The sequence below is a fragment of the Salmo trutta genome, chromosome 18, assembly GCF_901001165.1.
Source record: "Salmo trutta chromosome 18, fSalTru1.1, whole genome shotgun sequence".
Taxonomy (NCBI): Eukaryota; Metazoa; Chordata; class Actinopteri; order Salmoniformes; family Salmonidae; genus Salmo; species Salmo trutta.
The window spans coordinates 1,487,009-1,505,789 of NC_042974.1; the positions used below are offsets into that span (position 1 = coordinate 1,487,009).

An 18,781-nucleotide genomic window follows, 5' to 3' on the forward strand; every position below is an offset into this window, starting at 1 on the left:
AATCTGTTACTTTATTGTAACTATCCCCTATTCATTTTAAAGCAGTTTTATAGAAGCCAGCTGCTAAACGGTTTACCTCAGAGTGTAATAAAAGTTTGAGGCAGCTACATGGCTGTCAGAAATATGAGTGGATAAGATGATTTAAATACTGTACTGATGTTATGTAAGCCTTAAGAATCCTCCTGGACCGTTTTAGACAACTGAAATGTGAGACTATTAAAAGCTCCTGCAGCATCTTCAATAAATCAAACTGTAGATAAATAACTACACAGTTGATTTAACACTTTTATGAGCTGTAATTGAAAGCCTAAATGTTTCTGTTGAAGCTTTTAAATATGTATTTAATATGATAGATCACAAGTATGAGGTGATTGAGGAGACAGTTCAGATTGGTTTACAAGCAAAGTATAAAAAAAAATGGTCAAAATACAAATATTAAGTTGATCACAAAAATGAATGTAACTAAAATTGAATTAAATAAGGTGAGATTATTCTGAAATGTTTTTAGTGGTAATGGGTTAACAGGAACTCAATTACAGTATTTTAGGGTAGAAACATTGGAGTCAATCTGATACCTCAAACTTTTGATACTGTCATAATTATTAGTAATGACATCTTTTATTGATGTTAACTCAATTCAATTTAGAGACAAATATTACATTAAAAAGTAATTTAATGGGAGGGTGGTTCTCCTGCAAGTTGGTGGCGTTAGTGAGACAGAGAAATACAGAGGTCTCTCATCCAATCCATTTCCTTTACCAGAGCGGTCCATAATTAACTTTTGCTTGGTTGACAGTTTCAACCAGATATAAGCAGGCAGAGACCCCAGCATCCATAAGTCAGATACCTTCCTTCTCTGTGGTAAGACTCTCCACCTCCTCAGATGTTTACATTTGTGTCATCTTAGCGCTCAGCATGTGAGGCAGTAGCTAACTGCACTGTTTCAGTTGACTTCTGCAGTTAGTTATTTACATTATTTCTGCATTGTCCGATTTTACAATATGCAATCAACTGACTTTCATTTAAAATGTTTTTACTTTAAATGTGTTTTACTTGAAACATGTAGCTTTTATTTACAGGCCAAAGTGGTGCTCCTGTTGTTTGCAAATTGAGGGGTTGGTCTATAATGTAACTGTGTTTTCAGGGGTATTTATTTGAATTCTTGACAGAATGTGTAGTTAAGTGAGTTGTCACCAGGAAAATGAAAGTTACCAGATGCACCTGTAGTTGAATTGGACAAGGCTGTAATGATTGTGTTGAATTATATCATTCTAAATGTTTTCTACCTCTTCTGGGGTTAAATTATATGGCTTTAGACTTGTGCGTATTCACAACACCCTAATGTTTCCCAGGGTCCTCCAAGAAGTACAAATTCATCTGTAGGAGGGGAAAAATAAGGTGAGACATAGTTTGAGTATTCATAAGAAAAGTGACAAATCTTCTGTGAGAGAAACCCCTCACAACTCTGTTGACTGTGGAGGAAGCACCACAGAGTCAATCATGTTTCTTGTTTCATCTCTTTCCTAGTGATCCGTCACCATGAGTACGGACGCGGAGATGCAAATCTACGGCAAGGCTGCCATATACCTCCGTAAGCCTGAGAAGGAGAGGATGGAGGCACAAACCGCACCCTTTGATTCAAAGAACGCCTGCTATGTCGCAGACACCAAGGAGCTTTACCTTAAGGGTTTGGTCACTGCCAGGACTGAAGGAAAGTGTACTGTGACAGTCACGAATCCTAACGGCACTAAGGAGGTAAGTCTGATTTGAAATGTATTCAAATTACTCTATGTCTTGAAATGAACATCAAAATGATCAAAACATGCCAATAGACAAAATGAACAGCAGCAGAATATAACAGCAAAATATAACCTTCAAACACATACATTTTATCGCTGCTGTTTAAAAATAGCATGGCATTTTCTATACTGACTTGTTAAGAATCACCATGTGTGTCGGTGGTTGATAACAAAGTAGTTGGGTAAGATGGGGTATGCAGTTAAAACAGTTATTTTTTAAAGATTGAACTTGTATTTAATGAGCAAAGAGAATTCAGTCCTGTCCAGTTTGATCTGTGTATAATGTATATTTCTGACTGTTTCAGGAAGGAAAAGAGTTCAAAGAAGCAGATGTCTACCAGATGAACCCCCCTAAGTACGATAAGATTGAGGACATGGCCATGATGACCTACCTGAATGAAGCCTCTGTGTTGTATAACCTCAAAGAGCGTTATGCAGCATGGATGATCTATGTAAGATAACTGTATAAACATACACACACGTACATGAACATGAGATACACACATACAGTACTACACATAAAGTAATGGTAGAAACCAAAACATACCAATACAGTAGACCTACATTACTATACCATAGTACACCCACATCCTCACATAAATCCATGTAAACGTCAATCTGATTTGTCTAATGTAATTTAATGTCTAATTTAATTTATTCTCTTTCATCCAGACCTACTCTGGGCTGTTCTGTGCCACGGTGAACCCCTACAAGTGGCTTCCTGTGTACGACATGGAGGTTGTTAACGCCTACAGAGGGAAGAAGAGGATGGAGGCTCCACCCCATATCTTCTCCGTCTCTGACAACGCCTTTCAGTTCATGCAGATTGGTATGAGCTCTAATGGGTGGATGGATGGATGGATGGATGGATGGATGGATGGATGGGTGGGTGGATGGATGGGTGGGTGGGTGGATGGGTGGGTGGGTGGATGGATGGAAGTTAAAATATGCTTTAGAGAGGTATCTACTGTTTTCTAGTCTATGTTAGAACAGTTTGCTGGTAAAATCTGATTTCACTGGCCTTGAATGGAAAATGTTCCAAATTAAATCCATGATGATGCTATGAATTCAATAATGTCCCCATAATGTTGCTTGAGTATGATAATCAATATGTTGTTTTGTTACAGACCAGGAGAACCAGTCCGTCCTGATTACGTAAGTTGTTTACTAAAATCTCACTTGATAAAATGTTTCTACTGTAATATGTTGTGTCACTTGGGAGTGATGAAAATACATGACATTATGAATGGATTAGGCTATGCATAGGAATGAGTCGATGAGTGGGATATTTGTTAATGATTTACTTATGAAAGAAAACAGGTCAACAGTGTATTTTTCAATGTTATTTCTTAGTGAAAGTCAATCTAACATTCAAAAATGTTACTAAAAACCCTCTTTCTCTGTCATATTAACCAGTGGAGAATCCGGTGCAGGAAAGACTGTCAACACAAAGCGTGTCATCCAGTACTTTGCCACCATTGCAGTGTCTGGTGCCAAGAAGGAAGCAGAGCCAGGCAAAATGCAGGTAGGTTGTACCTTTCTAACACATTTCAGTTTGGTGGGCTGTGATCAAGCAATCGAGAATAACTAACTTTACTACTTTACCAGTTTCTGAGCAACTTATGTTTGTCTCAATCAGGGGTCTCTTGAGGATCAGATCATTGCTGCTAACCCTCTGCTGGAGGCTTACGGTAATGCCAAGACAGTGAGGAACGACAACTCGTCTCGCTTTGTAAGTGTGAAGGGCATACTGGGAAAGTTACCTTATATTTGACAAATGTACTTCAGTATTTCCCTTTTGTTGTATCAATAGATGTCCAACAAACTAACATTTAAAGGGGTCAATCAAAGTAAAATGTTAGATGTATTTAGTGAACCTCTTTCTAACCCCCATGCTCTATTTTAGGGTAAATTCATCAGGATTCACTTCCAAGGTAGCAAACTGGCTAAAGCTGACATTGAGACCTGTGAGTTGATTTTGATTGTTTCTCAATTCTTTACTAAATTCACACAGATTTTTTGGGGAGATAATATTTATCTCATGTTCTTTCTGTCTCTCTCTCTCTCTCTCTGTCAATATCTCTCTCTTTCTCTATCAGACCTGCTAGAGAAGTCCAGAGTGTCCTTCCAGCTTCCCGATGAGAGAGGCTACCACATCTTCTTCCAGATGATGACCAATCACAAACCTGAGATTGTTGGTAAGGCAAAGTAGAGTTACAGGATCAATTATTTCCACCCCCATCTGTGGAATTCATTGTCCACACTATTAATACTATTACAATGAGTACATCCAACGTAACAAGGCATCTAGACATCGGTCAGGTCGTTGGGAAAGATTTATCAAGTAATGCACTGTGATAAGTGTTGTGAATGTATCTTTCAAGGATTTGATGTAATCTATCATACGACATCCAGTGGCCCTTTGGGGTATTTCAGATGATCCCATGGGTCTGTAATTATCTCTGACCCTCTGTGTGACATTATCACATGTCAAATATATTAAATAACGTAATACTATGATTTAAAATAGAAAATACAATGACGAAGCTGTAAAACATTATCCTAGATATTAACCATCAACTTAATGAATACCATTGGTGTTTAATATGAGGGTTTCAGCATGAAATATCATTTATTTTATTATTTTACACATTTGGTTTGATTATATGTTTGTTGTCAATGTTTAGGCATCAAACTGGGGGCAGTTTTTAAACAAAAGCAAATATTATGAAGAATTGTATATATTAATACATTTTTTTAAAGTTATTAAAATATGAATTACCGAAGTTACGATATGTTGCGATAGATTTTCTGTTAATTGACAAAATTACTGAAGATTACGGGAACTTTGGTAAATTACCGCCGATAACTTTGAAACCCTAACAGCGATATAAAATACTTGAATCCATCTATTGAGTGAAGGAGAGAGAGATACTGTAAAGGTAGGACAGCAGAAATCTAAGAGATTTAACTGACAAGACATTCTCTGTTGTCCATAGAAATGTCACTCATCACCACCAACCCCTACGACTTCCCCATGTGCAGCCAGGGTCAGATCACTGTGGCCAGCATCAACGACAAGGAAGAGCTGGATGCCACAGATGTGAGTCAAACAAAGGGTTAATGATATTTTATATATGGAATGGGTAGGACCACCATACACACTGAATGCACTGTGCAATCCCAACTTGGTGGCAGCAGGGAATTATCATGTATTTTGTTTTGTTTGATTCTCAATGCCTTGAGTTAGTTAGACATGTGACTCAAGGAACTCTTCATACCTTCACACTTCACCTTGAGGCACGTACTGTACATGTAAGACATCCACAAGAGAGTGTCACTAAATCCCTGTGGAACTGTGTAAAATGTATTTTGTGCTGTCGTGAACTAGTGTTGGCGAAGTGTAATCATGTGGATCTGAGAAGCCAGTCAAATGTATCCATCCCATGTGTTCTGGCGAAAAACAGAACTATGGTATACTGAATGTGAGCAAACTACCGTTCAGTTCATCACCATTGTACTTCCTGTCTAATGCCAGGATGCCATTACAATCCTGGGCTTCACTAATGATGAGAAGGTTAGCATCTACAAGCTGACAGGAGCTGTACTGCACCATGGCAACCTGAAATTCAAGCAGAAGCAGCGTGAGGAGCAGGCTGAGCCAGACGGCACAGAGGGTGAGTCCCAAACATAGATATACAATATGTAGAGCATTATAACCATTCCCAGTCCCACTCATAGATATACAATATGTAGAGCATTAGTCCCAATCCCAGTCCCACTCATAGATATACAATATGTAGAGCATTATAACCATTCCCAGTCCCACTCATAGATATACAATATGTAGAGCATTAGTCCCATTCCCAGTCCCACTCATAGATATACAATATGCAGAGCATTATAACCATTCCCAGTCCCACTCATAGATATACAATATGTAGAGCATTATAACCATTCCCAGTCCCGCTCATAGATATACAATATGTAGAGAATTAGTCCCATTCCCAGTCCCACTCATAGATAAACAATATGTAGAGTGTTATAACCATTCCCAGTCCCACTCATAGATATACGACACGTAAGACAGACAGAGCCTCATCAAAGTCCGGCAGGAGATCATTTATTGAGACCAAATTCCAACCTCCAGAAAGGATTTAAAATGATGGATGTGGATTCAAATCAAAACCTAACCCCCAAAAACTTGGCCAAACCCTTTGGTCAGTGTGACCTCAGAATCAAGTGATATTGTGTTTCTGAGTCTGTTGATGTTGGTTCTCTCTCCAGTGGCTGATAAAATCGGCTACCTGCTGGGCCTGAACTCAGCTGAGATGCTGAAGGGTCTGTGCTACCCCAGAGTGAAGGTCGGCAACGAGTATGTGACCAAGGGACAGACTGTGCCTCAGGTAAGGCAGTCAAACACAGCATTTATCTTTTTCTGAGCACCATAAATCTTTTGGTGATAGATGAGTGCATTGCTTGTTTTGAATATTGATGTTGTTTTCCCCAAGCTCTGTTCACCTTATCACTAGACATGGTCAATATCTCATGTATTCATTTGAGGTATTATCATTGCAGGTTAATAACTCAGTCTCGGCTCTGGCCAAGTCCATCTATGAGAGGATGTTCTTGTGGATGGTCATCCGTATCAACGAGATGTTGGACACCAAGAATCCAAGGCAGTTCTATATCGGTGTGCTCGACATTGCCGGGTTTGAGATCTTTGATGTGAGTCTGAGACCAGAACAAGACAATTAGTTGTGATTGAGAGGGATTACAGCCTTGTATGATGATAAAATGATCCCTTCTGAAATTCCATCAACAGTACAACAGCATGGAGCAGCTGTGCATCAACTTCACCAATGAGAAACTGCAACAGTTTTTCAACCACACCATGTTCGTCCTGGAACAAGAGGAGTACAAGAAGGAGGGAATTGTCTGGGCCTTCATTGACTTCGGCATGGACTTGGCTGCCTGCATTGAGCTTATTGAGAAGGTAAGCTGTCTGTCAGGATTATAATGGACCTCAACAGCAAAGCTCAAATGGAGTGGTGTGAGATATTATCACATGGTACAATGTATCTGACTGTTGAGAACTCAAAATGTTTCCTATTATGGGCCCCTAAATGAAGATACTCTGATAATAGCATGTTTGCTAAAAGAATACATGTGATTCTTAATGTAAATATCACTAATTTGATGTACATCTCTTTTCGTAAAGCCATTGGGCATCTTCTCCATCCTTGAAGAGGAGTGCATGTTCCCTAAGGCTTCAGACACTTCCTTCAAGAACAAGCTGTATGACCAGCATCTTGGCAAAAACAAGGCGTTTGAGAAGCCCAAGCCTGCCAAAGGCAAGGCAGAGGCCCACTTCTCCCTGGTTCACTACGCCGGCACTGTGGACTACAACATCACTGGCTGGCTGGACAAGAACAAGGACCCTCTGAACGACTCAGTTCTTCAGCTGTACGGGAAGTCCTCAGTCAAACTGATGGCTACCCTGTATGTCGCTGCCCCACCTGAGGGTAAGACTAGCAGCACATCAAAAGATTTCATGAAGAACTAGTTACAACTCAGTCACACATTTTCTTTAAAGGGTCAATCTGCAGTTGCTACATCCATTTGTGGACTTATAAAGATATGTACTCATTCATTCTTGAAGGAAATCACTGTCTTCAAGAACATCAGCTTGGTTCAGCCATTGTACCCCATTAGAACCCAAAATATGAGCTTGTTTTACTCCAATGTTTGTAAACAAAGTAAAAACAAGATGGTCAGTACTTTAATTCATAGCTCTGTCAATGAATTTGAGTGGTTACATTTCTCCAGACCATCTCCCAGTATTTATTGAAACAGGGGCAGGGAGAATGCTTTGTTATTGTTTCAACTGCTGATTGCTGCTTTAGAGTCTTTAAATGTATCATGATTTCTTTGGGTGATTTACTGGATAATTTACTCATACAATAGGTGTTATTTTACACAATCACATTGGCAGCATTTGCATTTGCATTAAGATACGTGTGAAGTTAACCTGAGATTGTCTCCTTTATATTGAACTCCATTACAACAGATACAACCAAGAAAGGAGGCAAGAAGAAGGGGGGCTCCATGCAGACTGTGTCCTCCCAGTTCAGGGTGAGCTTTTAAAATGTGGATATTCAGTCCTTCAAAAGGTGTACTGATTATCAGAAATGATTTCTGAGAACATGGTTTGTAACCCTCTTACAGGAGAACTTGGGCAAGCTGATGACCAACTTGAGGAGCACTCATCCTCACTTTGTACGCTGCCTGATCCCCAACGAGTCAAAGACTCCAGGTACAATAAACATTGAGTTAAATATGATATCTTGTCAGTACCGTACCAGTAACATTAACAAACCAATCTTTAACCTGTTTATGAGTATTTAAAGAGACTTGGTTTGTGTTTCCAGGTCTGATGGAGAACTTCCTGGTTATCCACCAGCTCAGGTGTAATGGTGTTCTGGAGGGTATCAGGATCTGCAGAAAGGGCTTCCCCAGCAGAATCATCTATGCTGACTTCAAGCAGAGGTACACACACACACACACACACACACACACACACACACACACACACACACACACACACACACACACACACACACACACACACACACACACACACACACACACACACACAGAAATATCTTCTCTAAGGGTTATCCCAACATCAGAATAGCCTTATTATTTTACGTAATATAACCAACCTATTACAACTTGACATTTCTCCTGATTCAGGTACAAAGTACTGAATGCCAGTGTCATCCCTGAGGGCCAGTTCATGGACAACAAGAAGGCTTCTGAGAAGCTGCTTGGGTCCATTGATGTGAATCACGAGGACTACAAGTTTGGACACACCAAGGTCAGTCAAATACCCCCCAGCAAAAGCTAACAATAAAACACAACTTCAATGATAATGTAAACTCTAACCATTCAACGTCTCTCCAGTTGATCTATCCATCTTGTTACTATTTCTTAAAAATGTTTAAAAAAATATTGTACTCAATTCATTATCTTGTGCTTTATGTCAGAATGGTATCTCTGAAGTTATCTATGTCAGTGTACATTATTAATTATACAACTACACAATAACTTACAACTCATAAACAACCTATCCCATGGTTTGTTTGTAAGGATTACAATGTTTATGTTGTTCAAATCAATCTAGTGGTTTGGTTCCTCTCTTTTGATTCACCCTTTCTATCTGTTACCACCTGACTGGTTCCATAATTGACCATGTCAACCTGTGTCAGGTGTTCTTCAAAGCCGGTCTGCTGGGTGTCCTGGAGGAGATGAGAGATGAGAAGCTGGCCTCTCTGGTCGGCATGGTCCAGGCTCTCAGCCGTGGATTCCTCATGAGGAGAGAGTTCACCAAGATGATGGAGAGGAGGTGAGGAAGAGTAGACATCTTGGGAAACAATTCTCTCAACCACCTGTATGTAATGTATGATGATTACATAGTGAATATGCAGTGAGTTGTTCAGGATGAGAAAGTACATGTTAGAATATTCTATTAAAGAAGCAGTTTGGGATTTAGCATGCGGTTCAATTGTTATTTAAATAAGTAATATTTACCCATTCATTCTGGAATAATATGAAATGCCTCATGATCTTAACATTACCTGGCAGTTCTTTCATCTAGAGCGCTGTATATAAGTTTAAGAGGGATTACATTTCCCTAGCCCCATTCCTCAGCTGTATTCAAAAAGTGGTGGGGTCCCCGTTTTGTTATTCTTCGAAGCGCAGTATGTAGCTTTAAAGAAGTCATCCAGTGATTTTATTTTTTACTTTTACTGTTAAGGAATAATGGGAATGCCCTACTCCTTGAAGTTTGTGTCTAAAAAACACTATTTTCCTCAAAACATATATTTTTACCCTTTAGTGTGTGTACTTTACTGTATTTATACTTGGGATATCACTTTCCACAGGAAAAGTATAAAAAAAACACTGGAGGAGATCTTTAAGCATGTCACTCACCGTGTCACTCACCGTGTCACTCACCGTGTCACTCACCGTGTCACTCACCATGTCACTCTATCCTTTCTGTGGACCAGAGATTCCATCTTCTCCATCCAGTACAACATCCGTTCATTCATGAATGTGAAAACCTGGCCATGGATGAAGTTGTACTTCAAGATCAAGCCCCTGCTGCAGAGCGCTGAGACTGAGAAGGAGCTGGCCAACATGAAGGAGAACTATGAGAAGATGACGTCGGACTTGGCCAAGGCTCTGGCCAAGAAGAAGGAGTTGGAGGAGAAGATGGTGGCCATGGTGCAGGAGAAGAATGACCTGGCGCTTCAAGTCGCATCTGTGAGTGAGCAACAGGCCTCATCAGAGCACATTTAGACACACAAGTACACATACACAATAGCACACACACATCTGCACATACGAACACACGCACACTGTGGCTAACTCAAGAAAGTGCCCATGGTATATATTTATATTTCATACATTTAAATTGATTCGCTCTGAAATGTTTGACTAAATGAAGTCTATGTATTGATACACAAAGTGAGGCTACAGATTTTTTCTCCTGTTCTGAAACCAGGATTCAGAGAATCTGAACGATGCTGAGGAAAGGTGTGAGGGGCTCATCAAGAGCAAGATCCAGCTGGAGGCCAAACTCAAAGAGACGACTGAGAGGCTGGAGGATGAGGAGGAGATGAATGCTGAGTTGACTGCCAAGAAGAGGAAGCTGGAGGATGAGTGCTCTGAGCTGAAGAAGGACATTGATGACCTGGAGCTCACCCTGGCCAAAGTGGAGAAGGAGAAGCACGCCACTGAAAACAAGGTCTGGTAGACAGTCTAACCAAACAATAATCCAAAGAATAATCAACTCAAAACATGGCTCAACATAAATGTAATTCAAGGCTTTTTGTGGCTGCAGGAAAAAAATTAAGGCACAAAATAGTGGAATTTCAGTTGTGGTGTACTCCCCACAATCATTTCATGTTCTGCTCCCCCCTCATTTATGATTTCCATTCAGTACACTGGCATGGACTACAGTGCCATCTAGTGTTGAATCTATAGTACAGAACTTGTTGACACATTTCTATTATAGATTTAACTAATTCTCCCATTTATGGTGAAGTGACCAAAGACTACATTTGTTGTGGCCGTTTTCAGGTTAAAAACCTGACAGAGGAGATGGCGTCTATGGATGAGAGTGTTGCCAAGCTGACCAAGGAGAAGAAAGCCCTCCAAGAGGCCCACCAGCAGACACTGGACGACCTGCAGGCAGAGGAGGACAAAGTCAACACTCTGACCAAGGCCAAGACCAAGCTGGAACAGCAAGTGGACGACGTGAGTGGAGTTTGACATTTTGGACATGATAGTATATAAGATGATATTATCTACAGTTGTTTAGATTTGACCAATATATGTGTGTTTTTTTCTTGTAGCTTGAGGGTTCTCTGGAGCAAGAGAAGAAGCTCCGTATGGACCTTGAGAGAGCCAAGAGAAAGCTGGAAGGAGATCTGAAACTGGCCCAGGAGTCCATAATGGACCTGGAGAATGACAAGCAGCAGTCTGATGAGAAAATCAAGAAGTAAGCACAAATAAATTACTACAGTATTTCCTGCCATCTTGATCAACATAATGGCTCTTCGTGGCTCATTCTTATAATTATGAATTAGACTGTATGTGATTCTTACAAGCAAAGTGAATGGTAATATAGGCTCCCTTTACGCTGTCTAACCTAAACTAACTTTGCAATCAACGTGTTTGTGTTTGTTAGGAAGGAGTTTGAGACCACCCAGCTCCTCAGCAAGATAGAGGATGAGCAGTCTCTGGGAGCTCAGTTGCAGAAGAAGATCAAGGAACTGCAGGTACAGTACAGGATCTAAGCTCCAGTACAGGAAAATAACTGACACATTCTTCTGGTAGCACATATTCTTCCTGGTGGATTCCGATGGCTCAGTAAGATGGAAGATGGTGCTACTTCCTGGTGCTTCTTTCTATGTAAAGATGTTGCTTCTTACCGTTGTTAGTTTGGTTCCTGCATGGGACACTGTCTAATGGGACACTGTCTAATGGGACACTGTCTAATGGGACACTGTCAAATTAATATAGTAAATATGTTAGTGTAACTGGCTATGTATTAACACATTGATGCTAAATATACAGTACATGCTATTATTATGTATTGAGGTTCAATGGTTTCAACTGTATTGTAGTGTTCATTCCCCCTGCTCCTACCCGCTGTTCTAGGCCCGTATTGAGGAGCTGGAGGAGGAAATTGAGGCTGAGCGTGCTGCCAGGGCTAAGGTTGAGAAGCAGAGGGCCGATCTCTCCAGGGAACTTGAGGAGATCAGCGAGAGACTGGAGGAGGCCGGAGGCGCCACTGCTGCTCAGATTGAGATGAACAAGAAGCGCGAGGCTGAGTTCCAGAAGCTGCGTCGTGATCTTGAAGAGTCCACCCTGCAGCATGAGGCCACAGCCGCTGCTCTGCGCAAGAAGCAGGCCGACAGTGTGGCTGAGCTCGGGGAGCAGATCGACAACCTGCAGCGCGTCAAACAGAAGCTGGAGAAGGAGAAGAGTGAGTACAAGATGGAGATTGATGACCTCTCCAGCAACATGGAGGCTGTCGCCAAGGCTAAGGTGAGCAGTGATGTTTTGGTCAAGCAGTGATGAGGAGGGTCAACTACATTACCATTCAATAAACTGAAGTTGACAGTCCCATATGTTTCACTAACAGGGCAATCTGGAGAAGATGTGCCGTACTCTTGAGGACCAGCTGAGTGAGATCAAGGTTAAGAATGATGAGAATGCTCGCCAGGTCAACGACATCAGCGGACAGAGGGCCAGACTCCTGACAGAAAATGGTACCATCAACAATGAACAACAAACCAATATAGTTCACCTCAGTAGTACACAATAACATGTTGAGGGCTGTAAATTCAGTCTACGTAGTTTCTGCCCTATGATACCTCAAAATAAAAATTTTATCTTAGAGAACAGAGTCCCCATAACAAGATGTCCCTCTATTCCTGCAGGTGAGTTTGGCCGCCAGCTGGAGGAGAAGGAAGCCCTGGTGTCTCAGCTGACCAGAGGCAAACAAGCCTTCACCCAGCAGGTGGAGGAGCTGAAGAGACAGATTGAGGAGGAGGTCAAGGTAAGGGACCCAAAAAGGAAACCACCTACCACAGTTTAGAGCTTTATCTACACATAGACTGTTTCTACGCCACACTCAGAGACTTCTCCTGTCATTTGTTTTACTCTCCATCTCTAATCTTTCTTTGTCTTTCTTTCTCTCTCTCTCAAAGGCTAAAAATGCACTGGCCCATGGTGTCCAGTCTGCCCGCCATGACTGTGACCTCCTGAGAGAGCAGTTTGAAGAGGAGCAGGAGGCCAAGGCAGAGCTGCAACGCGGCATGTCCAAGGCCAACAGTGAGGTGGCTCAGTGGAGGACTAAGTATGAAACTGATGCCATCCAACGCACAGAGGAGCTGGAGGAGGCCAAGTGAGTTAAACACAATAAAAAAAACTCAAATAAACGGTGTGGATGGTGAGGGTGGTAGTGGGATCTGAGAAAATGTTACTTCAATATGTAGTGCAACATTTGTTTCACAACAAATGACGCACCCTAACACTACCCTCTGATTTTCAACAGGAAGAAGCTGGCCCAGCGTCTGCAGGAGGCTGAGGAGACCATTGAGGCGACCAACTCAAAGTGTGCCTCTCTGGAGAAGACCAAGCAGAGACTGCAGGGAGAGGTGGAGGACCTCATGATTGACGTTGAGAGAGCCAACGCCATGGCCGCCAACCTTGACAAGAAGCAGAGGAACTTTGACAAGGTGAACATTTATAAACCTCACTCTAGGGTGATATTTCCTGTCTGCTATTTGATCAGATGTAGTATAATTGTAGCATATTTCTGATTCAAAGCTCTCTATCAATGAGTTGTAATGAAAATCCCATGGATTTCCCCAGGTTCTGGCAGAGTGGAAGCAGAAGTATGAGGAGGGCCAGGCTGAGCTGGAAGGAGCTCAGAAGGAGGCTCGCTCAATGAGCACTGAACTCTTCAAGATGAAGAACTCCTACGAGGAGGCTCTGGATCATCTGGAGACTCTGAAGAGAGAGAACAAGAACCTGCAACGTGAGCATTTGCCAGCAGTTATTTTTGCCTGATGTTTGACCAGTGTTTGAAAATGGAATCAACTGAAATCATCAAAATTACTATTACACAATCTCAGAATGTTCATGTAAAGTTTAAAATATATTGTTTTTGAACTTGTAATTGGTATTCCTTTGAACAAACCAATGATGTGGGGGGGGGACAATTAGATTTGCAAAACAGTATGAAGTGCTGTTCATTAATGAACTGTTATTATGATTCATTATAAACTTTAGTGAATTGGTGATATCCACTGAAAATCTCCCAAGTCTAAACAGCTCCTGTGTTTGTGTGTGCAGAGGAGATCTCTGACCTGACTGAGCAGATCGGAGAGACTGGCAAGAGCATCCATGAGCTGGAGAAGGCCAAGAAGACCGTGGAGACAGAGAAGTCTGAGATCCAGACCGCTCTGGAGGAGGCTGAGGTACAAACTAAAGCTGTTTGATAGGAAAAGCAGTGTTACACTTGCCAATACCAACTACAATCCAATGCTTCCTGTATTGGTGTTTATTGTCGTCATATACACAGTATTTAAATCCTTTTGATTTACACATCCAAACATATTGAGCACAATTCGCTTGACTGCTTCTCTTTGTCCAGGGCACACTGGAGCACGAGGAAGCCAAGATTCTGCGTGTGCAGCTGGAGCTGAACCAGATCAAGGGTGAGGTGGACAGGAAGATCGCTGAGAAGGACGAGGAGATGGAGCAGATCAAGAGGAACAGCCAGAGGGTGATTGACTCCATGCAGAGCACCCTGGACTCTGAGGTCAGGAGCAGGAATGATGCCCTGAGGGTGAAGAAGAAGATGGAGGGAGACCTAAATGAGATGGAGATCCAGCTGAGCCATGCCAACAGGCAGGCCGCTGAGGCCCAGAAACAGCTGAGGAACGTCCAGGGACAGCTCAAGGTAAAGGAACTGGGACATCAGGCTCAAAAACCTGAACATGGGGAGGGATTTGTTTTGTGAATCAGTAGAAAAGAATAGAACAGTGGAATGTACTCGAGTGGACTAATATACTGTAGGAAGGTAGGGATATTAGAGTGGACTAATATACTGTAGGAAGGTAGGGATATTAGAGTGGACTAATATACTGTAGGGATATTGGGGACATGTTTACCAATGAACATGCCTATTACCCACTGGGGTGGCAGGTAGCCTAGTGGTTAGAGCGTTGGGCCAGTAACCAACTGGTTGCTGGATCTGTCGTTCTGCCCCTGAGCAAGGCAGTTAACCCATTGTTCCCTGAGCGCCGATGACGTGGATGGCGATTAAGGCAGACCCCCGCACCGCTCTGATTCAGAGGGGTTGGGTTAAATGCAGAAGACACATTTCAGTTGAAGGCATTCAGTTGTACAACTGACTAGTTATCCCCCGTTCCACCTTATTACCAATCCTATCGCCCCTACTTCCACAAGTCTAATGATACTATGTAATTGTGAACCCCAGGATGCCCAATTGCACCTTGATGATGCCGTCCGCGCCGCAGAGGATATGAAGGAGCAGGCAGCCATGGTGGAGCGCAGAAACGGTCTGATGATGGCTGAAATCGAGGAGCTGAGAGTTGCTCTGGAGCAGACAGAGAGAGGCCGCAAAGTTGCTGAGACTGAGCTGGTGGACGCCAGCGAGCGTGTCGGACTGCTGCACTCCCAGGTACGGGTCAAAAGCCATTTCTAATGAAACTCAACCAAGTATACTGTTTACACACATATAGAATTCAACAGTGCTTGCTTTTAGATTTTCATAATTTCAACCTTCTCTTGAGAGTCAAACTAATCGCCTTGTTTCCTCCTTCAGAACACCAGCCTTGCAAACACCAAGAAGAAGCTGGAGACTGACCTGGTTCAGGTGCAGGGAGAGGTGGACGACATTGTCCAGGAGGCCAGGAACGCAGAGGAGAAGGCCAAGAAAGCCATCACTGACGTGAGTCCTTGAATTACGTGAACTATATTTTTCCCCAAGGCCCAGTGGTAGGTGGGCTGGTTTAACCACACCAAAGATCTCAAAGGAGCTTTATGATTGGTGCCAGTTGGTGCATAAATTAAACTAACTACCATTCCAGGCGGCCATGATGGCTGAGGAGCTGAAGAAGGAGCAGGACACCAGCTCTCATCTGGAGAGGATGAAGAAGAACCTGGAGGTCACAGTCAAGGACCTGCAGCACCGCCTGGATGAGGCTGAGAATCTGGCCATGAAGGGAGGCAAGAAGCAGCTCCAGAAACTGGAGTCCAGGGTGAGTTAACAGCAGGGTGGATTGAAAAACAGATTGCTGGAAATGTATTTGATCATATAAAAATACACAGGGTCATTGTGTAATGGCTTTTTCTCTTAATAACCCACCGACATCATGTAAAGTAGTTGTTTTCATTATAGACCCCTTGAATTAAAATGGTAAAAGTACATAGGAAGTCCCGTGTGGCTCATTTGGTAGAGCATGGTGTTTACAACGCGAGGGTTGTGGTTTCGATTCCCACGGGGGACCAGTATGGAGAAAAAATGTATGAAATGTATGCATTCACTACTGTAAGTCGCTCTGGATAAGAGTGTCTGCTAAATGACTAAAATGCAGATGTAGGAGCAGACAACACTTCTTGACCAGTCGAAGAACATTACTCTGTTTTACAAAGATTTCTTACATCTGACTTCACCACCTTACATAAATGCCTACGTTTATTTTTTCCACAAAGGTGCGTGAGCTTGAGACTGAGGTGGAGGCCGAGCAGAGAAGAGGTGTAGACGCGGTCAAGGGAGTCCGCAAGTATGAGCGCAGAGTCAAGGAGCTCACTTACCAGGTAAGAAAAAGTGCATTCTTCACACACTAAAGCACACTGGTTTCTGTGTTAAACTATGGACTATTGATTCTTTTAACTTCTCCCACAGACTGAGGAGGATAAGAAGAACGTTGGCAGACTTCAGGACCTGGTAGATAAGCTGCAGATGAAAGTGAAGGCCTACAAGAGGCAGGCTGAGGAAGCGGTGAGTCACAGACTTAGTCAAAACCTCTGAAAGCTTACATTCCCTAGTAGACATTACAAAACTTAATGTCTAGACAGTTTAAGTGTTGCTACTGCACATCAGTCAACATTCCTATTGGAATCGAGACAGAGTTAGGAAAGTTAGATTTTTTTAAACTGCATTCAGAATGACTATCAGGGTTAGGAAAGTTAATAACATGACCACCTAGACCAATACATCTTATAACTGATTGAATTGGTTTAGAAAAAACTGTTATTTATCTTTGTGTAAAATAAGATGAATCAGTCAATGTACAAAAACACAGGTATTATAAACAACCCAAAACATTCACTAGAGCATGATGGGAAATATGATAATAATGGGCGTGGTTTAGTGTAAAACAATAACTGGGGTTTTTAACAGCAACACTGGGTGTTTGTTTATACCACTGAGTGTTAATTTCACTCTTACAGAGTGAATTTTACTCCTGAATCAACACTTTAAATGTTACATTGAAAAATCAACACTGGCCAATTTCCTGTTTATGCCTATGTGTTATCAATTTAAAGGAGAGGGGGTTGAATATTATTTAGCTTTGTGCCGTGGGCTCGTCTGGTGGTAGTGCTGACTCTCCTGGATCACATGGCCCTGGAAGCAGCAGTTTGATCCTCTGTTCCACCACTCACTTTCTCTGCTATATCATCTATCTCCCTATATACACTGTACAATGCTATTCTAAATCTGTCAATAAAAAAAAAACGTTAAAATACCTTTAAAAAATATATATTAATTTGCTACCTGAAGCTTCAAACTTTCAATACTGATGTTAGGCTCTCCCTCTCTTTTCCTCACCCAGGAGGAAGCATCCAACCAGCACATGTCTAAGTTCCGGAAGGTTCAGAATGAGCTGGAGGAGGCTGAGGAGCGTGCTGACATCGCTGAGACTCAGGTCAACAAGCTCAGAGCCAAGAGCCGCGACAGTGGAAAGGTACAGAACTGCTGCTAAACCTACACCTGACGGATGTTCAAACAAGACCACATCAACACCACCTATGATTCATTTTTCACAGAGGTCAATACTGACCTTTTACTCAAATGTATTTAGGATCTCTGAGATCAAATTCTCAGGACAGGGTAAATACATGTTTTTAATAAAAGGATATAATCAAAAATCAAGCTGAGCACTGAGTCTTAAATGCTTGATCCATTCTGTTATTTCCAAGTGTTGATATATTTATCATGTTCATTATTAATACTGATCCATTCTGTTATGTCTTTCTTCTTACAGGGAAAAGAAGCTGCTGAATAAACAAGACCAAAGTCTTATCGATTTCCTGTGTTTCATAAAATATGATTTTCATGGTGAAATGTTGATCATTGATTAAAAACATGTTGGCCAACATACACTTCCTTTGTGACTGTGGACTTTTTACTCAGAAAACAGGACTTTGCATTTTTTTATTGAATGTTAAAACATACAATCTACTTGCAGTGAAACTGCTCAAAATCTACATCACATTCAGTCATTTAACAGACTCCCATTCAGAGCGACCCACAGCAGCAACCAGGGTCAATGGCCTGCTCAAGGGCACATTAACAGATCTCCCACAAGGTCAAAAAAACGGTACCTGAACAAGCAACCTATCAGCCACTGGCCCAAGCTCCCAACTGCCAGGCCACCAGCCCTCAGGCATCAGCCAGTCTCAGCCAGCCTCAGGCAGCCTCAGGCAGCCTCAGGCAGCCTCAGGCAGCCTCAGGCAGCCTCAGGCAGCCTCAGGCAACCAGGCATTATCTGTAACAACTGTGCCCATCAGTGTCATTCAAACTTACTTATGTTTTGTTTTATTTTGTCATTTTTTTACTTTTAGCTTTGACTGTCATTCTATCCCCC

General features: G+C 42.0%; 1 protein-coding gene across 1 annotated transcript; it reads left to right on the forward strand.

Annotated features, from left to right (window-relative positions):
- The first annotated feature begins 840 nt into the window (after window positions 1-840).
- Window positions 841-18,296, forward strand: LOC115152715 (myosin heavy chain, fast skeletal muscle-like). The gene is made up of 41 exons (XM_029697459.1): window positions 841-861; window positions 1,353-1,398; window positions 1,528-1,755; window positions 2,105-2,251; window positions 2,472-2,628; window positions 2,927-2,954; window positions 3,216-3,324; window positions 3,439-3,531; window positions 3,706-3,766; window positions 3,899-3,997; window positions 4,799-4,902; window positions 5,338-5,476; window positions 6,087-6,205; window positions 6,378-6,527; window positions 6,625-6,795; window positions 7,021-7,324; window positions 7,870-7,934; window positions 8,028-8,115; window positions 8,231-8,348; window positions 8,556-8,679; window positions 9,071-9,207; window positions 9,872-10,127; window positions 10,369-10,611; window positions 10,947-11,123; window positions 11,222-11,367; window positions 11,557-11,647; window positions 12,030-12,419; window positions 12,517-12,643; window positions 12,815-12,933; window positions 13,085-13,281; window positions 13,432-13,615; window positions 13,752-13,917; window positions 14,235-14,359; window positions 14,536-14,844; window positions 15,385-15,588; window positions 15,733-15,858; window positions 15,998-16,168; window positions 16,623-16,727; window positions 16,816-16,911; window positions 17,747-17,878; window positions 18,179-18,296. The coding sequence occupies exons 3-41, from the start codon at window positions 1,540-1,542 to the stop codon at window positions 18,197-18,199; spliced, it is 5,814 nt and encodes a 1,937-aa protein (XP_029553319.1). The 5' UTR covers window positions 841-861; window positions 1,353-1,398; window positions 1,528-1,539; the 3' UTR covers window positions 18,200-18,296.
- Window positions 18,297-18,781: the final 485 nt, after the last annotated feature.